Source organism: Schistocerca piceifrons, chromosome X, assembly GCF_021461385.2.
Source record: "Schistocerca piceifrons isolate TAMUIC-IGC-003096 chromosome X, iqSchPice1.1, whole genome shotgun sequence".
Taxonomy (NCBI): Eukaryota; Metazoa; Arthropoda; class Insecta; order Orthoptera; family Acrididae; genus Schistocerca; species Schistocerca piceifrons.
This window is the reverse complement of record NC_060149.1, coordinates 72,351,225-72,375,856: the sequence shown is the minus strand read 5'-3', so window position 1 is coordinate 72,375,856 and position 24,632 is coordinate 72,351,225. Positions and strand designations below refer to the sequence as shown.

General features: G+C 43.5%; 1 protein-coding gene across 1 annotated transcript in view; it reads left to right on the top strand.

Moving 5' to 3' along the window:
- LOC124722180 (dynein axonemal heavy chain 5) overlaps positions 1 to 24,632 on the top strand; it is an 843,802-nt gene that overhangs the window by 514,983 nt on the left and 304,187 nt on the right. The window contains exons 46-51 of the mRNA XM_047247380.1: positions 1,585 to 1,825; positions 1,951 to 2,156; positions 7,346 to 7,509; positions 7,650 to 7,772; positions 14,997 to 15,320; positions 17,807 to 18,125. Coding sequence (XP_047103336.1) covers positions 1,585 to 1,825; positions 1,951 to 2,156; positions 7,346 to 7,509; positions 7,650 to 7,772; positions 14,997 to 15,320; positions 17,807 to 18,125 — 1,377 coding nt within the window. The remainder of the gene's footprint in view (positions 1 to 1,584; positions 1,826 to 1,950; positions 2,157 to 7,345; positions 7,510 to 7,649; positions 7,773 to 14,996; positions 15,321 to 17,806; positions 18,126 to 24,632) is intronic.

The window sequence follows — 24,632 nt, the reverse complement described above, 5'->3', positions numbered from 1 at the left end:
AGAGCCATTTGAACCATTTTTTTGTTCGGTTAAGAGTCTTTCACCTACAGTTCCTGTCCACTTACTGATTCTATGATAAAAAGAGCCCGATGCTTTGCTTCCATAATCGATCGAGGCTTTGTATCTGGTCACACGTGGTGATAATGGTAAATTATCATCCCACTCTGTGTGAATACTGCCCCAGCTGTAAATGAAGTGCAAGCTGAGAAGAACGTACCTTCAGTGCTCCGTCTTATAATCTAGCGGGGGAATGAAACCTGGTGTGGTAGTCTCGTAGCGTTAGAGCATCAACATGCTGTACATTATGTGAATAAAGTAACTGCTCGTGCGGAACTGATCACGCTAGAATGTGGTTGACACCTTCAGCAGCTCCAGTTCCTCGTTACTCAATATCTGGTATGAGAGCTGCGAAATCTATTGCGATCCCTTTCCCTTCTTGTGTCAGCAAGACAGTGGAACAGCCTGCTGACGTGCTGCGCCTGATAACATCACAGTGAGACAACCAAGTACAGAGACTAACATAACCAATAGTCAGTGGAAAATAAGTCAACTGGAAGCTGTGGTGGGCGATCGTGAGTCGATCTTGGATAGCGCAGACAGTAAAACATTTGCCCGTGGAAAGCAAAGATCCCACGTGTGGTGAACAATTTTAACCCTCCAGGAAGTTTCAAATCAACGCACAATCTGCTGCAGAGTGAAAAGTCATTCTTGGAGCTTTTTTGTTTCGTGTGCTTAAGGCGTTAACTATTTCAACTTCAGAGTAACCGTACACTAACACCCTCGTGAAACTTACAGTAAATAATAAAATACAGCTCAGGTTGCGTAACTGTTTCCACAGCTGCAAGAGTAGAAGCAAAAATGATATTCATTACTCTGACTTAAAATCGAATTTAGTTCTCAAAGGGGTGAGCAATGCTACTATTAACACCTTTATGTTAAAAACCATTCAACAGCCAGGGCCACATAAAATATTTTTTATCTAAGACGACCGATGTCAACAGACAATGACAGCGTAAAATGAACATGTTTTACAACAAAAGATTTTAAAATCTGAAGATGACAGCATAGTCGGTTGAAACTGGTTGCCTTAAATAAATAAAAATATTGTATGCAATCTTGGCTGTTGAATGGTTTTTAACAATTAAACAGATCGCTCTTCAGGTCTCCCAAAATGAGAAAATACGATCAACATCTTTATGCATTTTTCTCAATGATGCAAAAGTCTTGCAGAAAATTAAACTAAATTGGAATGGGAAATGAAAGAGTTGATTGTGGGCAATTCCTTCAGTTGAGTATAGTCATTTGAATCGTACACCTTATATGATGTAAAATTATATGACTGTTTTGTTGTGAAACTAATTTTTTTATTGCTGTATACATCTAAATTCAGAATTCAGGATCCTGCCATATATGCAAGTACAGCGTGATATGTTCTTAAAACTTTTTGTAATAACAATGAAACCCACTTAAGCTTACAAATTTGCCAGTTTTAGCCTAATAATAAGTGAATTTTAAGTTGTCTCATTGTGATAAGATGTTGCATTAACAGGACATTAGTCAAATAAATGTTCCGTTTACTTACAGAAAACGATTGAGAGTTACGTTGAGAAGCGGATGGGTAACACTTTTGGTCCTCCAGGAGGTAAAAAAATGATGGTATTTATTGACGATATAAACTTGCCGGAAATAAATGAGTGGGGTGACCAAATCACCAACGAGATTGTGCGTCAGACTATGGATATGAAGGGCTTCTACAGCCTTGAAAAACCTGGAGAGTTTATAACTGTCGTCGACGTCCAGTTCGTGGCTGCCATGTGTCTTCCTGGTAACGTAAACTTTCAATATTGCTCTGTTATTCCGACAGTCAGCACCTACTGCACACTTTCCTATGAAAACATTTTTGTCTATCAATACTGGCCCAGAATACAAAGACTTTTGTCTCTCTTACAGGTGGAGGCCGAAATGACATACCGTCTCGCCTAAAGAAACAATTCTCTGTGTTTAACTGCACACTGCCCACGGACACCTCCGTCGATAAAATATTCTCTGTGATAGGCGAGGGACACTATAACGCCAAACGCGGTTTCACGTCAGAGGTGCGTCAGCTGGTGAAGAAATTAGTCCCACTAACGAGACAGCTATGGCAACGGACGAGGGTAAGCCCAACTTCGAAACAAAGTAAAACTGAACATACAAAAAATTGTAGCTAGTATAAAATTTAAATATCATTACATTTTATCAGATACAGTCCGCTTTATCCAATATCAATTGTCATAATGTATTTTGTCAGCATGCTCTAATAATAATATGCCTAACTGTCACTTATATATCAATAATTAATGACAAAGATGGAAAATGACGAGAAGATTTTTTGTTTGCTGAGCCAGTGAGGTTATGATCCTAGTCTTATTGGCCATGTTGTGGGAATACATCTATATCTAGCACACATAGCACATGACTAACAGAACACCATCACTGCACACTGTTGTTTACATGCCCAAGATTCTTCAACTATCAGCATTCTAAACAGCTACTTGCGAGGCGAGGACTGCCGCAGATGCATAAGTTAGCGGCGTCTGCCACGGAGGAGGGGATGTGTTCAGGTGAAATGAGGTATCAGCCAAATACCTGCATTTCAGTGAGGTAATAATCAACTCGTTCCTACACCATTCTGGAGAAACGTGTGGTCTGAAGCAAAACATTCAAGGTAACGGTCAGTACATTTACAGATAGGTGTGCATGATTAACGATGTGGGCACAGTATAATTCGTTTGTTAAGAGCGAGGGAAAATACACAAGTTTGTCTATAAACTTAAGAGCGAGCACGTAAGTCCACACTCTATGTAACCAACTACGTCACGAGGAGCAATTGCATGATGTTTCTCAATTTTATACCTACCTTTCAGTTGCGGACCCGTTAAATGAGTGGCAGCACAGTATTCAGACACGCCTGAGAGTAGGTACTTTCCACCAAATCTGTCAAGAATACACGGAATTCAGAAATCAGTAACAAATATAACTAACACAAGAAAAACGAAACACACATCTAGAGAATTACTGCACTGATAGATGGGAACTGATTCTTAGTCATCCCGCACAGCAAGTAATGCGTTCTTCCGGGAAGTGCTACACTGCGCAACGGAATTAAAGGATCACTGAAACCGCTCCCTTCCTTGGGGCGTCGATTCCCGCACATTTCGCGGTAGAAAACGACAGTTCTCTGTGTAATAAGCAGTAGACCGACGTTCTTGACAAGCTTTGACACTGCTGACACCCCCTGAAGTTTAAACCCCTCTGTAAGGACATTGTGAGGCTGCATCCTCATGGTCGGCCGGTGTGGCCGAGCGGTTCTAGGCGCTTCAGTCTGGCACCGCACGACCACTACGGTCGCAGGTTCGAAACCTGCCTCGGGCATGGATGTGTGTGATGCCCTTAGGTTAGTTAGCTTTAAGTAGGTCTACGTTCTAGGGTACTGATGACCTCAGATGTTAAGTCCCATAGCGCTCAGAGCCATTAGAACCTTTTTTTTTTTTTTTTCATGTCCATTGAACGTGAGCGCACTCATTCGGAAATAGTGCGACCTCATTTTTGCTCTCGTGTACCAGTTGGAACTGAAGGAACCATTGAAAACCATTCACTGAAATTTGAATGTGATCCCGAACAGCTAAGGGTGCTTATGCTTTCTCGGCCTTCCTATTTCACGCCAAATAGTTCAAATGGGTCTAAGCGCTATGGGACTTACCATCTGAGGTCATCAGTCCCCTAGACTTAGAACTACTTAAACCTAACTAACCTAAGGACATCACATGCATCCATGCCCGAGGCAGGATTCGAACCTGCAACCGTAGCAGCAGCGCGGTTCCGCAGACCGAAGCGCCTAGAACCCTCAGCGTCCGGCTTATTTCACACAATCCTGTGGCATTATCATTGGGGGGGGGGGGGGGGGGCAACATTTAGACATGTGTGAATACAACGCCAAAGAGCGCCTCTAACTCCTGCCAGTTCAGCATTACCCTCGGTGGTACCTGCCCACATTTCCTGAGAATTTTAAAAATGTACCTTTACAGACAAAACCTCTGAAGTAATCATAGACGCCTGCAGGCAAGTAACTGACATCGGAGGTGTGTCAAGTGGTCGTCTGCTTGCAGGCATCTAGGACTACTTCACAGATTTTCTCTCTCAGAGAAGTTTTTTTTTTTTTTTAATTCTCAGTAAATGAGGGCAGGTGCCACCGATGGTATTGTTGAACTGTAGCGTCTTAGAGGGACCCTTTGCCACTGTATTCACCCTTTGCTGCTTCAGGTCACGTTCAAATTGCGTCGAATGGTTTTGAACGGTACCTAGTAGTTCCAACCAGTACACAAGATCAAAAATTGCGCTCGCGCTTCGCTCCAATGGGGTTCGATCATGTTCAACAGGGATGCAGCCACACAATGCCCTTAGAGAGGGGCTGAAATGTCCGGGGCTGTCATGAACGTCGTGCTGTTGCTCATGGCACTGAGAACGCGTTTTACACGGCGAAATACGCGGGAAAAAACGCCCTAGCTAAAAGGATGGTTTCCTTGACGCCCTTTACTCTACATCTACATATACATCCATACTCTGCAAGCCACCCGACGGTGTGTGGCGGAGGGTACCCTGAGTACCTCTATCGGTTCTCCCTTTTATTCCAGTCTCGTATTGTTCGTGGAAAGAAGGATTGTCGGTATGCTTCTGTGTGGGCTCTAATCTCTCTGATTTTATCCTCATGGTCTCTTCGCGAGATGTACGTAGTAGGGAGCAATATACTGCTTGACTCTTCGGTGAAGGTATGTTCTCGAAACTTTAACAAAAGCCCGTACCGAGCTACTGAGCGTCTCTCCTGCAGAGTCTTCCACTGGAGTTTATCTATCATCTCCGTAACGCTTTCGCGATTACTAAATGATCCTGTAACGAAGCGCGCTTGTCTCCGTTGGATCTTCTCTATCTCTTCTATCAACACTATCTGGTACGGATCCCATACTGCTGAGCAGTATTCAAGCAGCGGGCGAACAAGCGTGCTGTAACCTACTTCCTTTGTTTTCGGATTGCATTTCCATACGAGTCTTCCAGTGAATCTCAGTCTGGCATCTGCTTTACCGACGATCAACTTTATATGATCATTCCATTTTAAATCACTCCTAATGCGTACTCCCAGATAATTTATGGAATTAACTGCTTCCAGTTGCTGACCTGCTATTTTGTAGCTAAATGATAAGGGAACTATCTTTCTATGTATTCGCAGCACATTACACTTGTCTACATTGAGATTCAATTGCCATTCCCTGCACCATGCGTCAATTCGCTGCAGATCCTCCTGCATTTCAGTACAATTTTCCATTGTTACAACCTCTCGATACACCACAGCATCATCTGCAAAAAGCCTCAGTGAACTTCCGATGTCATCCACAAGGTCATTTATGTATATTGTGAATAGCAACGGTCATATGACACTCCCTTGCGGCACACCTGAAATCACTCTTACTTCGGAAGACTTCTCTCCATTGAGAATCACATGCTGCGCTCTGTTATCTAGGAACTCTTCAATCCAATCACACAATTGGTCTGATAGTCCATATGCTCTTACTTTGTTCCACCCTATGAGGCGTTTTCACGTAGATTCTGAGTGGCTGTGTGCCTGAATTCTTTTCCTCGGTCGCCGATAAGAAAATAACGTGATTTCAACGCAGGGTGTCGCCGCTCACAACTCCATCACAGAGGCGTCAACAGAAGGAGTGAAGTTTGGATAAGAGGGAGTGTAGCGACCTTCACATCGTGTGACGCGACCACGGTGGCGCTGAGTAGAATTGTAGTGAAATTTGCTGCCAATGTGAAATCATTAACCCACCTTACATGTCGCATGACCTTCTGAGCCCCGGCCTTCTTTTCGCACGTGTCGACACTTAGCTGTTTGAGGCGTCGTCGAGCCCGAGAGTGACGACGCGTGGCGCCATGCTTTTGCACTGCTGCAGAGGAAGAGTGTAGACACCTTTGAGCCAAATTTTAAGTTTCTGTACCTTAATAGAAGACTATTTGAGGGTTTCGAAAAAGTGATTCTGTAATTCTGTTGCGCAATGTACTTCTCCCACAAGCGCTACCCCCTATTCAGTTTACATACAGTCTACATTACAGGAGCTTCACTTCACCTGACGTAAGCATTCCCTTTATGAAGAGATACCACTACTAGTCTCAGTCGTAATCTTACTGGAAGAGAGATCAGTCACCTCATGGAACTTCAGCAGGCTTGTGCCAATGCTGCAGCTCGGGGCGATTTCTCAAGCGTACACTAACAGTGTTCTTGGATCCAAGTTAATCTCTGACTCACTTAGAAGAGATATTTGCTGAAGAATTGGAATCTGTACGCCACAATGAGGAGTGATTGTGAAAAGCTCCACACTGACCTATCGAGTACTTTTTTGCTGTCTTCCTCTTCCAACTGCCGTTTTACAACTACCTAACCGATGGAGAATTCACTCACCTACACGTTGTTGACCACAGTAGTTGATTCGCTTTCGGGCGGTTTTATCAAAGTACAGAAACTCACAGTAAATCAGTGAAATGATGATCCATGAAATGTCCATGGCTTCAACGATTTAGAGGTTGGAATGTGGTGTCTATATGGTTTTGATCTGGCCGCAGTTAAATACACGGACAGTTTGTATTTTACGACCTTGTATACGACAGTCTGTCAGACAGTGGAAAGAAACCTACTTGAATTTGTAAATCACCTCATCTCTATACATTGGAATAAAATGTTTACTTTTGATGTTGAAACAGAGAATTGGTTATTATACTAGGACGTAAGCAGGCATTCAGTCTACGTCAAGGTTTTGTAATCTCAGATGTAGTTTGTTTTGGCAAACATCAATATGCCACCATCTGTGTCAAACTAGGTGCAGAGACCATGTGCAGTATAACTGCGGATTGTGACAACCTTCAGGGGTCGTAATAATGAGCATGACGGATGGTTCAATTAACCGCTATCAAAGAAGAAACCTGTTTCAATTGGCTAAGACATGAAATTTTATAAATTACACAGAACGTGATGTAACTATACCACAGCTACATGACCGCCAAACTATTCCTAAGTCCGAGGCAACCGCACCGTTGTCTCTTCGACGTGGTAGCTACTTCTACTGCATCTCTTCAACAGTGCAGTTCGTAAACGCTCCTAGTGGTTATAATGTGCTCCAGCGAAGTGCATTTTCATTATAATGTTTTTCTAAACGTATTTTTGCTATTCCATATTGCTTAGTAGACAATGTATTTAACAGTAACTCTCGTACATCACTGATTACTTAGATACGAATATCTTTTTGTCCTATAGGCGAAATTACTACCGACGCCTGCGAAATTTCATTACGTGTTCAGTCTTCGGGATCTGTCTCGCATTTGGCAAGGAATGGTGGGCACGCTTTCAACTGTCATCGAGAATGAGTCAGTACTAATGGTACTCTGGAAACACGAGTGCACACGCGTCTTCTCTGACCGGTATGTTATGCGAGTGACGTTAAGAAACTCTTACTGTTCCATTATTATGTATCTCTTAGAGAATTAAGAACCTACATAAAATTAATGTAATCTGTTTGAAGTATATTTGCACAACATTTTAATCTTATTTTCCGTTTTAGGTTCACTCTGCAATCAGACAAGGACTGGTTTGACCATGAATTGGTTCGAGTGGTTACCGAGTTGCTAGGTCCTTCGTATAGCGAAATGGTTAAATCTGAGCACGTTTTCGTCGATTTCATGAGGTACGTAGGTAATCTCTTCATAGCCCAAATTTAAAAGTATGAAACGCTTTTGATTAATTTCCTTTCAGCAAAAAGACATGAACTTGAATCGAATCTCAGTCTCACACACTACATGGAAAGTAACGTCTTTTCACCGCTCAACGCTAATTTTTATAAGCACTACAATTTGTGATAATTGCAATACCTAAAAAGAATGCCTCTAACAAATCAGAACTAGAATGAGGGCGTACATATAGGCCCAGTAGCGCCCAGTGTTTTCTAATCGCAAAGGTCAATGTAGTACCAAATTCACTCAGGTAACAACTGTCAAACGAAATGGTAACATACGAGCAAGTTCCAGTACCTTGTTATGGAGAATAAAAACTATTCATTCTCTTGTAATTCTGTGTCCAGTCAGCTGTTCCTGTTGCTATGTGCGAAAGATTTCGAAGCTCTAAGGCTTCATCTCAGGCAAATTAGCTTGGTAATCGATGGCGTATATCTCGCCGAGTATATCGGATTATTAACGCCAACATGTTCTGGTCTGGTTATTAGGCGACTACAAAGTTCATCTAAAATCATAATAAGCCAGCATCCCTGTGCATGGTTAGTATGTGACTGGTACGTTTAACTAAAGAATTTTAACTGAACTGGTCAGTCGCTTTGTAATAAGATCAGAAAATGTTGGTTTGTAATAACCCGATAAACACCATGGATAAACTAGCCAATGTACCTGAAGAGGAAGCTATAGAGTTTCGAAAACCATCACAACAGACAGTGAAAAACCTAAACACAGCTGACTGGAGGTAAAATAAATAGTTATTATTTTCCGTAATAACGTATATAGCAACTATTGTCTCCTATCCTTCCAGCACTATGGAAGCAACAAGGAAAAAGAGTTTCAGAATGTCTCGCCGGTATCAAAGAGAGAAATACCATCACGTCAGTTAAAACGGAAAATAGCGACTGGTCTCTCGAAAGTAGGTTTGTCGGCAATGGCATCTCAGCAAGAACAGAGATGGCTTGTTGCTACTATAGCGTTGCATGCGTAGAACCAAAGGAGGAAAGGGAGGGAAGACAGTGAGGAAGTGTAAGTTGTGCTAGACCGTGCTGTGCGACCAAACCACAGAACGACTGGTATTATTTGCGTTGTCGTAACCGATCCCAGAGCCCTGTTCGAAGTGTTGGCTCGACGCTGGAGCACCGCAACAAATGCGCACCCGTCTGCGCCGGCGCTGTCTACTGCACACTGGACTGGTGGCACGCAAGGTACTGTGCCCACCTTCTCTTATTGAGGCCTCAGACCGCAACCTGTACGTGAAATACCGCCGTGGAAAAATGTAGTATTTTACAATGAGTACCACTTCATCCTGTCTAAAATAAAAGCCGCAGATGTGATAGGCACTATGGTAACTACCACAACCTGGCTGCCTCTGTTGTTCGATGGCAAAGTGGACAAGTGCCAACTTCAAGTGATTCGGTGCCCAATTGGATAAAACTATGATATCAACTATTATGTATTCAGGGCAGTCTGAACATTAACTGAAACATGGGGGAGGTGAAATGAAATGAAATGTCGTGTGGTGAGCGCCTCCCGGCGGGTAGACTTGATCGCCTGGTGCAAGTCTTTTGAGGTGACGTGACTTTGACGACTGGCGCGTCGATGACAATGAAATGAGGATGATGAATATGACACAAACACCTAGTCCCTGAGCGGAAGAAATCTCCAACCCAGCCGGAAATCGAACCCGGGTCCTCGGCATGACAAGCCGGCGCCTTGTTCACTTTTTCTTTTTTTTTTAAATGTCATTTTGTTCTTTAATGGTCGTTGTATTTGCTCGGGGTGGATGTCCCATGACGCTTGTTCAAGTTCGTCGTTGTTCTATTCACTCAGTTTTTTATTACAGAGGGCAGCTACCCCTCTGACCGAACACGCTGAGCTTCCGTGCCGGCTACACCCAGCTGCGTTGGAGAACATGGGGGAAGTTATAGAGCCTAAGGTCCTGCCCCTGTTTCAGATAATTCCACGGGCCATATTTATGCAATACAGCGTGACGATAAATGTATAAGCTCTCTTTGAACAACGGCGAGTACTACTGCTTTCGTAGCCCGACCGGTCACTCGTCACGAATCTCTGGAGAATAGATCATTGGTAACTTGTTCATCATGGTGCTCCAGCAACTGCTTCTGATGTTTTGTTTTCCCGCATACAAACCAGATGCAGAAAACGTACAATGCCTCCCAGCTCATGCATCACTATGAAAAGTAACTGTCCCACCTTTCACGTATTTCGATTCGCGTCCGTAAAAGCAACAATTACTCGACATTGCTGTAACTAACAAATAAATACGTTGAAACAGGACAAATATGTGTAATATTAAAGTTTCAGTCTAGCGCAAAATGTAAACAAACATTGCACGAAACACTATATGTTAACACATTCAGAACTTACAGAGTCATATTTCTCAAAAGAGCAGCTGTTGTCCCGTTAAAAAGTATTCGTTAGTCGTCGCTTTCGTGTTTAATGCAATTACTGATATAACCATTGCACATAATGCTAACCTACGAGGGTTGGAACTTTAATGGTGGCAACTGTTTATTTACAGCTCGTACAAAATAGAAATGTATTTCAAAGTTTTACTGGCCTTCAAAGTAGTCACCAGCATTGTGTATAACCTGTTGCCAGAGATGTGCAAGTCGTAGTATACTGTTAGCAATGCCAGTTGTGTTGACAGTTCGAGCTGCGCGGTCTGCTGCCCGGCGAATTTGTAGCAGTTCTGAAGCGAATGCCGTGAAGTGTTCCCTTCAGTTTATAAATCGAGGTGAACTCACGATTGCTTAAGTCAGGGGAGTGTAGTAGGTGGTATAGCACTTAGCAGCCACCTCAGTCAAACAAATCAGTAACAGCTTGCACTGTAGGTGCTTGAGCAATGTCCTGCAAAATGATGGCCAAGTCCTGTAGAAAGTGTCATCACTCCTGTCTCTATGCTGTTCATTTTTGGAACACAACCTACGACCAGCTTAGAGACAGAAGTGATGACACTTTCTACAGGACCTGACCATCATTTTGCAGGACAATGCTCAAGCACGTACAGTGAAAGCTGTTACTGATTTAGCCGGCCACTGTGACCGAGCGGTTCTAGGCCCGTCAGTCTGGAACCGCGCGATCGCTACGGTCGCAGGTTCGAATCCTGCCTTGGGCATGGATGTGTGTGATGTCCTTAGGTTAGTTCGGTTTAAGTAGTTCTAAGTTCTAGGGGACTGTTGACCTCAGATGTTAAGTCCCATAGATCTCAGAGCCATTTGAACCATTTTGTTACTGATTTGTTTGACTGATGTAGCTGCTAAGTGCTAGACCACCTACTGCACTCCCCTGACTTAAGCTCTCATCAGTTCAACTCGATTTATAAACTGAAGGAAAAACTTCGCGGCATTCACTTCAGAATTGTTACAAATTCGTCGAGCAATAGACAGCGCCGCTCGAACTGTCAACACAACTGGCACTGCTAAGAGTATCTTACGACTTCCACATCGCTGGCAACGGGTTATACACAATGCTGGTGACTACTTTGAAGGTCAGTAAAACTTTGAAACACGTATCTATTTTGTGTATGAGCAGTAAATAAATAGTTGCCACTATTAAAGCTCCAACCCTCGTATTTAGTTGTCGGTATAGCCGTGCTCTTGAACCCACTATTTGAATGGAAACTGTTGCCTTAACTGATTTTTCTCTTCTATACTCTGATGAACAGTCGCCGTGGCTGTGGTAGCATTAATTATAACAGCTTAAAACTACGAGAGTTAAACTTGTTGTCGTATCAAAGTAATTCCAAACTGAATCGCCAGGCCAGTGTCTCTACAGCCAGACACGACAATTCTGATCTATGTCCGTCGGCGTCTCCAATGACAAGGCATGGCAACATACGTAAGCCGGTCACCAGCAGCTGTGTTCACAACACCGGCCGTAACACCGTTTAACACCATGAGCTATCGAAAAGCCGTACGGCAGAAACAACAGTGCGTGGAAACAAGGAACTGAAAGATTACGAATACTGCCGACTCCACCCCAGTCGGACACGAATTTCAAACAGAGAAAGTAAACACGGGATGTGACAAAATGTAATCGGTGCTCTGTGTCAATGACGACTTGTTCCGCTGAGAATAAGACACTGGAGGAATACGAAAACTACCGAGGCGGGACGAACGTACGGGAAAGAATACAGCTGAGTAACGAAATTTTTCCTTACTGCATTTCCACCAATGGTAACGAATTGGAGGGTTACGAAAGTTACCGACTTGGCCTGAGACGGGGAGGAAATACGTGCTAGGGAGAAAACATGCAAATATCGAAACAATTCCGGGCGTAACGAATCGACACTTCCAGTCTCGCAGAATGCTCATTTCTTAGTCACGTCGAATTCGGGAGGACGACGGTTCAATCTGGCTTCCGGCCATCCTGATTTAGGTTTTCCGTGATTTCCCTAAATCGCTCCAGGCAAATGCCGGGATGGTTCCTTTGAAAGGGCACGGCCGACTTCCTTCCCCGTCCTTTCCTAATCCGATGAGACCAATGACCTTGCTGTTTGGTCTCTTCCCCCAAACAAACCAAACCAACTTAGTAATGAATACATACAACATGCAATATCTTACTCACTAATACTAATAATGCTTTCTGCTGCACGAGCAACAGTAAATTCCAAGCATTGTTCGGAGCAAAGATTTTTCTCTGCTACTCCTCGTAGGTAGAATATAGCTTACAATCACTCGAATTAGCGGCAATGCAGAGATCGGTGGAACAAACAGACGGTTCCTGTAGACGATGACGGCAGTGTTCATGAAGCGAACGGCTAGCCAGAAGCAAAGTCCAGAGCATAATGATAGTCGTAATGAGCATGCGAAAAGTCCAGGGAGCGATCCGAATCGGAAAATGTAAACACGGATAAGGACAATCACTCTGCTATCATTGGCGTGTATCAAAGGCTTCAAATGGTTCAAACGGCTCTGAGCGCTATGGGACTTAAACATCTGAGGTCATCAGTCCCCTAGAACTTAGAACTACTTAAACCTAAATAATCTAAGGACATCACACACGTCCATGCCCGAGGCAGGATTCGAACCTGCGACCGTTGCAGTCGCGCGGTTCCGGACTGAAGCGCTCAAAGGCTTCAGACAACAGCGAGAACTGTCGCACAAGTGTGGGGCCGCGACCACTGCGGCGTCTGTGGACGGGCCCATGCGACATGCTCACAGCGGCGCCCTCCGCTGGAGCACGCTGCGGCTGTGGCACAGAGCCCCAGTACCTCTAACGTACCTTCTGTAGCGATACTCATGCTGGACGGGGAATCCGAATTGCTGTTGAATACTAGAGAAGATACTGTATCACTGGGCACAGCTTAACTGGCTGTGCTTCACGATAACCATTACATCACAATGTGATCTGCCAGAGGAAAAATTTAATTCAATAAAAAATGCTAAAAGGTAACCAATGTTCATGACGAGTGAACAGAGTTTCAGAGTTACGGCAGGCTACCGTGGACTATCAGAAGTGAGCGTAACTATAGTACTTTTCCTGGTAGCTTTGGTCAATTAATGTTATATTTGTGTTACCTGTATGTTAGGTGTGTGGCATACCTGTCGGACGTTACCTCATAACGAGAGCTGTCTTTACGTATGCAATCACAGTCTTACTACACTTCCCCAGAAACCAGAAGCGTTGAACCGTCTAAAAACTGAGTGAGGACATATAAAGAGCCACGTAACCTACGTAAAATTTTTGTTCTATATAGATATCCTCCTATCTACAAAATAAATTATCAGTCTTTGGAAGCGGTAACACCAGTCAAGTATCTGGGTGTGACAATTCGAAATGATCTCAAATGGAATGTTCAGATTACACAAGTAACGGGTAAGGCGAACTCTAGATTGCGGTTTATTGGTAGAATCCTGAAGCGATGCAGTCCTTCAACAAAGGAAATAGCTTACAATACGTTAGTTCGTCCAGTCTTAGAGTATTGTTCGTCTGTTTGGGACCCTTACCAGTTGGGTCTGATTCAAGAGATTGAGAAGGTCCAAAGAAGAGCGGCAAGATTCGTGACTGGCACATTTAGCCATCGCGTGAGCGTTACAAATCTCATAGAAAGTTTGAAGTGGGACACACTTGCAGACAGACGATGCGCTAAACGGAAGGGGCTGCTCACTAAATTCCGAAATCCAATCTTCACCGAGGATGTAGAGCATATATTATTACCACCAACTTTAAAATCACGTAAAGATCATCATTCAAAGATAAGGGAAATAAGAGCTCGTACTGAGGCGGTCAGACAGTCGTTTTTCCCTCGCGCGGTCCGCGAGTGGAACAGAGGGGGGGGGGGGAAATATGACTTTGGCGCGAATTGTGCCCTCCGCTACACACCGCTTGGTGGCTAGCGGAGTGTATATGTACATGTAGATGCATGTTGCTTGATAATAAACGGTATTTACAGCAGAATTGGAATTATCAATGTTTTTAATTTATGTTTAGTCAAAAAGTGTTGATTTGCATCGTGAAACATAGGGATGTTATAGTAAAAATAATGGAAACATTACAGATTTATAATGTGGCACTAGAAACTGCAGTTTTTTAGGGAAAAGGTGGAACAGTAAAAACGAAAAAAATATATCAAATATCGCTCCAATACTTCGCCGTGCAAACTGAAACATGTTTCTGTTATTCATAAACAACTGTTTTATGCTTCAAACGTAATTCCTTTGGTTATGTAAAAGCGCAGAATTTATGCGGTCAGCTAATTTTTATTACTTATAAAACGCAGTTTATATTCTGTAAGGATATAAAATACGCAGTGGGCTAGCACTGAACGATGTGCAGTTCTAATAATGTGTAAAACAAAAAAAAACAAAAAAAAACAAAACAAGAAAAAAGAAAAAGAAGTCGTCTGCTCGCAGTTTCTCTCTTACACATTCATTTATGTCTCTTTCCACACCAACGCTATCAATAAAACCGGTTATCCTACCATTTACTACGTAATTTATGTACTCTACCAAAAACTACCGAACCCTAGTATTGGTAGAATGCAACTCAAAGTGTACATACATACGGTTGTCACGGCGCTGATAACCTCAGCGTTGAGCTCCCGTGACCTCCAAACACACACGCACGATTCTCACATCACCTGTGACTTTTGGTCACCCAAATTATCGACTTATTTGCTTTGGGCTGAGCCAGCACTTACTGAGTTTGTGGTGCAGGGACGCGCCGGAGCCGACGGGGGAGGAGGGCGAGGACGCGGACATGGAGCTGCCCAAGGTGTACGAGCCGGTGTCCGAGTTCGGCGAGCTGCGGGAGCGCCTCGACATGTTCCTCTCGCAGTTCAACGAGATGGTGCGGGGCGCCGGCATGGACCTCGTCTTCTTCCCGGACGCCATGCTGCACCTGGTCAAGATTTCGCGCGTCATCCGCCACCCGCGCGGCAACGTCATGCTGGTCGGCGTGGGTGGCAGCGGCAAGCAGTCCCTCACCAAACTCGCCTCCTTCATCGCCGGCTATAAGACTTTCCAGATCGCACTCACCAGGTACAGCTTCTACTTCCAATCGTGGGAACGAGTGTAGGACCAGCTTTGCGACACTACAAATGTACGACATCGGAGATGTTATACAATGCGTCCCAAAGGGCAGGCTTTACAGACGGCGGCGCCTCTCCTCCGGCGGCGCCCTCACCATTCGTTTATTTTCTACTCTTGACGTTTTCAGTTTTCATAATTTTTTTTTGTTCTCCCACAAAATTAAAATCCCATACTACCAAAAATACAAGCAATAATGAGACTAATTAAAAGAAACGTATAATGGACCCTACACTTAAAAGTTATTTTTCTACTTGCAGTTATCTTTCTGCTGTGGAAAGAAAACTGTATGGGAGCGACGGAAGAATCAAGCTCGACTTACGTTGTGACGTGTTTTGGGTGGGAAGGGGGCACGTAGGTAGGACAGAAATATCCATGTTCACCTTAGAATAAAAACGAAACAGATCAGACTGATGCGGTTTATTCCGAGAACCAAACGAAGCTCATGGGAATCGAATTGGAAAAAAACTACTTCGCACCAGAACTACAGCCCAAACTCAAGCAGCCTCCCTCATGGGACATTTTTTGTTTAATTCATGCCTCAGAAGATTGCACTGCGGAAATGATACTTAGCATGGTGTGGCTTCACATCGTGGATGTATATAATGATAAGATTTAAAACAAAAAAACGAAATCTGGAATCACATTAACGCTATTTATATCAGGGTCCAAGCCTGTCCAAATTTACACGACCATATTTATTTTTATTTTATATATTGTATTGATTGATTAGGGACTAGAAGCTGAGTGAATCATATATAGCGTATTTCGTAATTTGTGTTACGCACTTCTAGATGTTGTAGAGAGGACTTAGCCGGCCGAAGTGGCCGTACGGTTAAAGGCGCTGCAGTCTGGAACCGCAAGACCGCTACGGTCGCAGGTTCGAATCCTGCCTCGGGCATGGATGTTTGTGATGTCCTTAGGTTAGTTAGGTTTAACTAGTTCTAAGTTCTAGGGGACTAATGACCTCAGCAGTTGAGTCCCATAGTGCTCAGAGCCATTTTAGAGAGGACTTAGTAGATCATCATATATTGGGTGTTTCACAATTCATGTTACACACTGCTAGAGGTTCTAGAGGGGACTTTGTAGATCAAGTTTTACATAGGAACCCATATCTTGTCCAGAAAGCCATCCAACGACGCTACAGAACGTCAAATTCATAGGCACCGGCGCCTGTAAGTGTATGTATATACAAAATGATTCCAAGATGATGTTACAAACTTTCTAGGATGATGGAGCAGGATAAATGTATCAATATGGGGTACGTGTCCCTGTACCGGAAACAACAAGTCTGAATTTGTAAGCGAGAACCATTCTGATTCCTCTGACAGTAGAATAAATTACTGGCATTCCTGTTGGTAAGATTATTGGGTAGGCAACGTTCAGAGTTGGTAGGTTGTATGGACCAAAATAAGAAAAATGTCTGATAAACATGGGCTCTAAAATGCATACATTAAGAGCTATGAGCACTTGTTCAGTACTTCAGGTATGCATTTTAGAGTCTATGTTTACTGGACATTTTTCCTTGTTTTGGTCCACGCTACCAGCTCTGAAAGTAACGTACCCTACAATCTTAGCAACAATAGTACTAGTACATGTATTCCACTGTCAGAGATACCAGAACTGTCTTCGATTGTAACTTTCTACTCGTTAGTTTCCAGTACAGGGACCTTAGCCTCAGATTGATACATTTACCCATCCTCATCATTCTAGAAAGTTTGTAACATCATCACGGAATCACCCAGCGGCCATACGTACATTTACAGACGCTGACGCCTGTAACTTTGATGGTCTGTAGCATCGATAGATGACGTTTTCGGACATTGGTTCCTGTGTAAAACTCGATCTACTAAGTCCCCTCTATAACCTCTGGAAGTTTGTAACATGAATTGTGAAACGCCCTATATAATTACTATTATGAACAGCGTTTACTCGACCATGGTTGGCTTCCTTTGTAATGTAATATTTTCTCTTTTGCTTCTAGTTTTTAACACAAGCTAATTCACAAAACGTACTGAACGAAAGTTTGTCTATGTAAATGCTTTCCCAAATCCCTAGGTGGCGACAGGTTCTTTTTTCTTAACAGAATTACAGTTAACAGCGTAGCTGGTTTGCTTGGCAAAGTTTTCGCTATTTACCTTCGCTCAGCGTTGCTGCACTGGCCTACGTCGCACATTGACTGCTGCTGTCCCCGGAGCGACGCGTCACGTGTTACATTGCAGCATGGACAAGCTGCTCTACTAAACCTCTCTACCAACTGAGTCAACGCGAGCAATTTACTGAAGAAATTAATGATTTCGGAAGTTTAATAAGGCAGAAAAAACTTTTGTGACTAGGGACTTCACAAAATGACCAAACTTAGTTAACCTTTCTACCAACATTAATTTGTGATAGTTACGGCATATTTATTTCTAAACATATTGTTAATGTCTGTGCAGGTCGTACAACGTTGCGAACTTTCTGGAAGACCTGAAACTTCTCTACCGAACATGTGGTGTCCAAGGGAAAGGTACCACTTTCATCTTCACTGACCTAGACATCAAAGAAGAAGGCTTTCTGGAGTATCTCAACAACATCCTATCCTCTGGTGTCATATCGAACCTGTTCACGCGTGACGAACAGGCGGAAGTGATTTCGGAGCTGACTCCCGTCATGAAGCGCGAGAACCCGCGGCGCACGCTCAACCACGAGGTGGTGATGGAGTTCTTCCTGACGCGCACCTGCCAGAACTTGCACGTCGTCTTTTGTTTCTCTCCGGTGAGTCTCTACTTTTGCCTCATATATTTTTCACTCAACAGCAGTGTTAGGTATTTGGTACGTTCCTCCGCTTGTCTCTAATTGTACCAATATTTACCAGATTATCCGTAACCTGAATTTCAGATGTCAGTCTTTGCTTTCTGAGACACATTCCGCCCCTATTGTTCTCTCGTTTAACAAAATAAGAATCCTTTTTAAGAATACCTTGTTCATGCATTGCTTTGCAAGCTCGCAATTATTTGAAAACGAAGTGACGCCAGATGAGCACTGTACGTTAGAGATACATGTATTTTGACAGATGTTATGTCTTCCGTAGTGCAGATGCCGCTGATGACGGGCATGTGCGTCCGACACTAGTGCGGCAATAAAGAAAAGTAATCTCTGTTGGGCGGCTTACGTCCCTGACCAACAAAAAAGTGAGGCACCCGGAAGAAGTCGGATATCGATGCAACTTCGCACACGTACACGTTATCGGCGGGTACACAAATGATTGGAGTTCAGTTCTCTGTGACAGGTATAACGCCCACCAGAGAGCATTAGTGCTCAGTCTTGTTATCAGGCCTGGTAGGGTCTATAAAGTGAGTCATATGTTGTGTGATCGTTGTGAAGGACACGGAGATGGCGCATACTGGGACGAGACAGCGTTATCAGCATTTGGCAGGGTTATAAAGGGGCATCATTGTGGGTTTCCATTTGGCCGGCTGATGGAATAGCGAAATATCCGCATTTCCTAGGCATTCGAATGTGAGAGTCGCCCGATGTTGGACTGAATGGGTATGTGAGGGCAGGTATACTCGACGTCAAGATTCGGGTCGACTACCGGTAAAAGGGAGAACTGTCCGCCCCTGGTAGGTGAGTGGTCAGCGAGACGGAATGTCATAACTAACGGCCCGGGTTCGATTCCCGGGTGGGTCGGAGATTTTCTCCGCTCAGGGACTGGGTGTTGTGTTGTCCTTATCATCATCATTTCATCCCTATCGACACGCAAGTAGCCGAAGTGGCATCAACTCGAAAGACTTGTACCAGGCGAACGGTCTACCCGACGGGGAGGCCCTAGCCACACGGCATTGCCAGAAGGGAGAACTGCCATACGGAGAACAAACACATTGTAACCACTTCACTTCTGCGCCTGCCGTCAACAAACAAGCAATGGATTGCCTGCAACATCTTATGTCATCGAGCACCATTGGTCGGCGACTAGCTGCAGCCGGACTAGGAAATTACCGTTCAGTGCGTAAGGTGCCGTTGTCACAGCAACACAGACGGCTGCGTTTGGAGTGTTGCTGCGAGAGAAGAGCATCGGATGCTGATGAATGGCATGTTCAACGACGAATCACGGTTTTGCACTACCCTGGATGACCACTGTCGGCGAGTATGGTGGCGACCTGGAGAAAGATCCCATTCTTCCAGTGTTTTGCAGAGTCATAGCAGTGTTACTTCTGCGTAAGGGTATAAGTAACTATAGGGTATGACTTCGATTCACGGCTCGTAGTGACGGAAAATTCTGACGGCACAACGGTACGTCAAGGACATCCTTGCGTCCTCATGTGTTTCCTCTCGTGCAACAGTATCGTGGTGCAATTTCTCAACAGAAAAATACTCATACACACATTTCATTTGTCTCTATGAACTGTTTGTGTGACGTTGAGATACTTCAGTGGTCAGCAAGATCACCAGATCTGTCACCGATACAGCTCTCGTGGGACCAGCCCGGACGTCAACTCCAACTCATTGTCTCTATGCAGGATATTAAGGACCAGTTGCAATATTTGTGGACCAGTTAGCTTTAGGAGGGAATACAACAGCTCTGCGACACCCTTCCCAATCGAATCAGTGCATGCATCCAGGCCAGACGGGGTGCAACGGCGTACTGATAAGTGGGCTCGTTCTCCCAAGTTCTTTCCAAAAAATGGTTCAAATGGCTCTGAGCACTATGGGACTTAACATCTATGGTCATCAGTCCCCTACAACGTAGAACTACTTAAACCTAACTAACCTAAGGACAGCACACAACACCCAGTCATCACGAGGCAGAGAAAATCCCAGTTCTTTCTAAATCTGACTCGATTTTGTAAACACTATAATAACGTCACGTACCCTCTCAACACGTGAAATGACGTCACGTAGCATGTCAACCTGTGAAACATAGTTTCACATACCTATATATAACGGGTGATCAAAAAGTCAGTGACACACATGCTTGGAATGACATGCGGTTTTATTAGAACCAAAAAAATACAAAAGTTCAAAAAATGTCCGACAGATGGCGCTTCATCTGATCAAAATAGCAATAAATAGCATAACAAAGTATGACAAAGCAAAGATGATGTTCTTTACAGGAAATGCTCAATATGTCCACCATCATTCCTCAACAATAGCTGTAGTCGAGGAATAATGTTGTGAACAGCACTGTAAAGCATGTCCGGAGTTATGGTGAGGCATTGGCGTCGGATGTTGTCTTTCAGCATCCCTAGAGATGTCGGTCGATCACGATACACTTGCGACTTCAGGTAACCCCAAAGCCAATAATCGCACGGACTGAGGTCTGGGGACCTGGGAGGCCAAGCATGACGAAAACGGCGGCTGAGCACATGATCATCACCAAACGACGCGCGCAAGAGATCTTTCACGCGTCTTGCAATATGGGGTGGAGCGCCATCCTGCATAAACATCGTACGTTCCAGCAGGTGTTTATCAGCCAAGCTGGGGATGATGCGATTCTGTAACATATCGGCGTACCTTTCACCCGTCACGGTAGCGGTTTTGCTGTCCAGCGCCATCTGTCGGACAATTTGTGAACTTTTTGTTTTGTTTTTTTTTTGTTCTAATAAAACCCCATGTCATTCCAAGCATGTGTGTCAATTTTTACCTCTTATATATATATATATATATATATATATATATATATATATATATATATATATATATATATATATATCACTTCCCCAATGCCTGCACTTTATTCTTGTGCTACTTTTCACCTTCAGATTATACATCTTCGAACTTTCACTTGGTTTTCGGTAAACGCGTATCCCAGTCAGACATTTCTGCTTATTATGTCTGAAGACTTGTGCTATTTTCCTTTGTAAACAGCACATTTCTTTCACTTCCTCTGCATCAGAGTTCTCTAATATAGTAGTTTTGATGTCTTTGGTATGATTGCTTGGTACTTGCGGCCGGATCTTCAAATCAATCTCATGTAATATTTGAGCATCCCCACTGGCTGCCATCATTAAATGCAAAGCTTCAGTTCAGCTACGCATCTGAAGATAGCCGCCAGTCGAAACGCTGAAATATTATCTCTGACTGTTTTAAGGATGTATCTGCAAACCCGGCAAACATACCACGAATTACTAAATGGGGAAAGCCTTCACAATAACATATTTTTGTTCTTACTTTTACTGTTCATTGTAGCTTCCCAGTTCTATTTCATCCTTAATCTAAGCTTTTCGCACTGGAGTAGATTTATACCCATCTTTAACGTCTTCACTAAAATTTCATCAGTGCGGTAGCGGCCTCAGATAACCAAACACTTATCGCTACCTCTATCTGTACTTTTGCTCCCGTCTATAATTTTTATAATCTTGTTTTATTTCTGAATAGCCCTATAAATTCACATATAATTTATTATACCAGTAAGCTTGGTGGTCTAGGGGTAAAGCACGTGCCTGGAAACCGAGAGGTCGCGAAACAAAAACCCGGTTGGATCTCGGAACTTTTAATCATCATCATCATTTAAGACTGATTATGCCTTTCAGCGTTCAGTCTGGAGCATAGCCCCCTTATAAAATTCCTCCATGATCCCCTATTCAGTGCTAACATTGGTGCCTCTTCTGATGTTAAACATATTACTTCAAAATCATTCTTAACCGAATCCAGGTACCTTCTCCTCGGTCTGCCCCGACTCCTCCTACCCTCTACTGCTGAATCCATGAGTCTCTTGGGTAACCTTGCTTCTCCCATGCGTGTAAACATGACCCCACCATCTAAGCCTGTTCGCCCTGACTGCTACATCTATACAGTTCATTCCCAGTTTTTCTTTGATTTCCTCATTGTGGACACCCTCCTGCCATTGTTCCCATCTACTAGTACCTGCAATCAACCTAGCTACTTTCATATCCGTAACCTCAACCTTGTTGATAAGGTAACCTGAATCCACCCAGCTTTCGCTCCCATACAGCAAAGTTGGTCGAAAGATTGAACGGTGCATAGATAACTTAGTCTTGGTACTGACTTCCTTCTTGCAGAAGAGAGTAGATCGTAGCTGAGCGCTCACTGCATTAGCTTTGCTACACCTCGCTTCCAGTTCTTTCACTATGTTGCCATCCTGTGAGAATATGCATCCTAAGTACTTGAAACCGTCCACCTGTTCTAACTTTGTTCCTCCTATTTGGCACTCCATCCGTTTATATTTCTTTCCCACTGACATTACTTTCGTTTTGGAGATGATAATCTTCATACCATAGTCCTTACATTTCTGATCTAGCTCTGAAATATTACTTTGCAAACTTTCAATCGAATCTGCCATCACAACAAAGTCATCCGCATATGCAAGACTGCTTATTTTGTGTTCACATATCTTAATCTCACCCTGCCAGTCTATTGTTTTCAACATATGATCCATAAATAATATGAACAACAGTGGAGACAGGTTGCAGCCTTGTCTTACCCCTGAAACTACTCTGAATCATGAACTCAATTTACCGTCAACTCTAACTGCTGCCTGACTATCCATGTAAAGACCTTTAATTGCTTGCAAAAGTTTGCCTCCTATTCCATAATCTCATAGAACAGACAATAACTTCCTCCTAGGAACCCGGTCATATGCCTTTTCTAGATCTATAAAGCATAGATACAATTCCCTGTTCCACTCGTAACACTTCTCCATTATTTGCCGTAAGCTAAAGATCTGGTCCTGACAACCTCTAAGAGGCCTAAACCCACACTGATTTTCATCCAATTGGTCCTCAACTAATACTCGCACTTTCCTTTCAACAATACCTGAGAAGATTTTACCCACAACGCTGATTAAAGAGATACCTCTGTAGTTGTTACAATCTTTTCTGTTTCCATGTTTAAAGATTAGTGTGATTACTGCTTTTGTCCAGTCTGATGGAACCTGTCCCGACTCCCAGGCCATTTCAATTATCCTGTGTAGCCATTTAAGACCTGACATTCCACTGTATTTGATGAGTTCCGACTTAATGTCATCCACCCCAGCTGCTTTATTGCACGGCAATCTATTGACCATTTTCTCCACTTCCTCAAATGTGATGCTATTTCCATCGTCATTCCTATCGCATTCTACCTCGAAATCTGAAACTTTACTGATCGAATTTTCACCTACATTGAGAAACTCTTCAAAATATTCCCTCCATCTGCCCAAGGCATCCGCAGGATTCACCAGCAGTTTTCCTGACCTGTCCAAAATACTTGTCATTTCCTTCTTACCTCCCTTTTGAAGACTGCTAATTACACTCCAGAATGGTTTTCCAGCAGCTTGACCCAAAGTCTCCACCTGTTTCCAAAGTCTTCCCAAGATTTCTTCTTGGATGCTGCAATTATCTGTTTGGCTTTGTTTCTTTCTTCAACATAACTTTCTCTGTCTACCTGAGTTCTAGTATGTAACCATTTTTGATACGCCTTCTTTTTCCTTTTACAGGCTGTCTTGACTGTGTCATTCCACCAAGCTGTTTGCTTCATCCTACCTTTACACACTACTGTTCCAAGACATTCTTTAGCCACTTCTAGTAATGTGTCCCTGTACCTTGTCCATTCCTTTTCCAATGACTGTAATTGACTACATTCAACTGACTGGTACCTTTCTGAGATCGCTGTTATGTACTTCAGCCTGATTTCCTTATCCTGAAGTTTCTCCACTCTTATCCTCCTACATATGGACCTGACCTGCTGCACTTTCAGCCTCACAATCCCAATTTCACTGCAGATTAAATAATGATCAGTGTCATCAAAGAATCCCCTGAATACACGTGTGTCCCTCACAGCCTTCCTGAATTCCTGATCTGTTATTATATATTCGATGACAGACCTGGTTCCCCTGCCTTCCCAAGTATACCGGTGAATGTTCTTATGTTTAAAAAAGGAGTTTATGATTACTAAGCCCATACTGGCACAGAAATCCAAGAGTTGTTTCCCGTTCCTGTTGGCCTCCATATCCTCTCCAAATTTACCCATAACCATTTCATACCCTTCTGTTCGATTTCCAATCCTGGCGTTAAAATCACCCATGAGCAGAACACTGTCCTTGTCCTTTACCAAATCTATCCACATCAGTCGTTCGTTTACATACCTTATTGCAACTACGCTGGGTTCCATTTCATTCCTGATGTAAAGCCCTACACCCCATTGTGCTATTCCTGCTTTGACTCCTGACAGGTAGACCTTGTATTCTCCCACTTCCTCTTCTTTCTCACCCCTTACCCGAATGTCACTAACAGCTAAAACGTCCAGCCCCATCTTACTTGCAGCCTCTGCCAGCTCTACCTT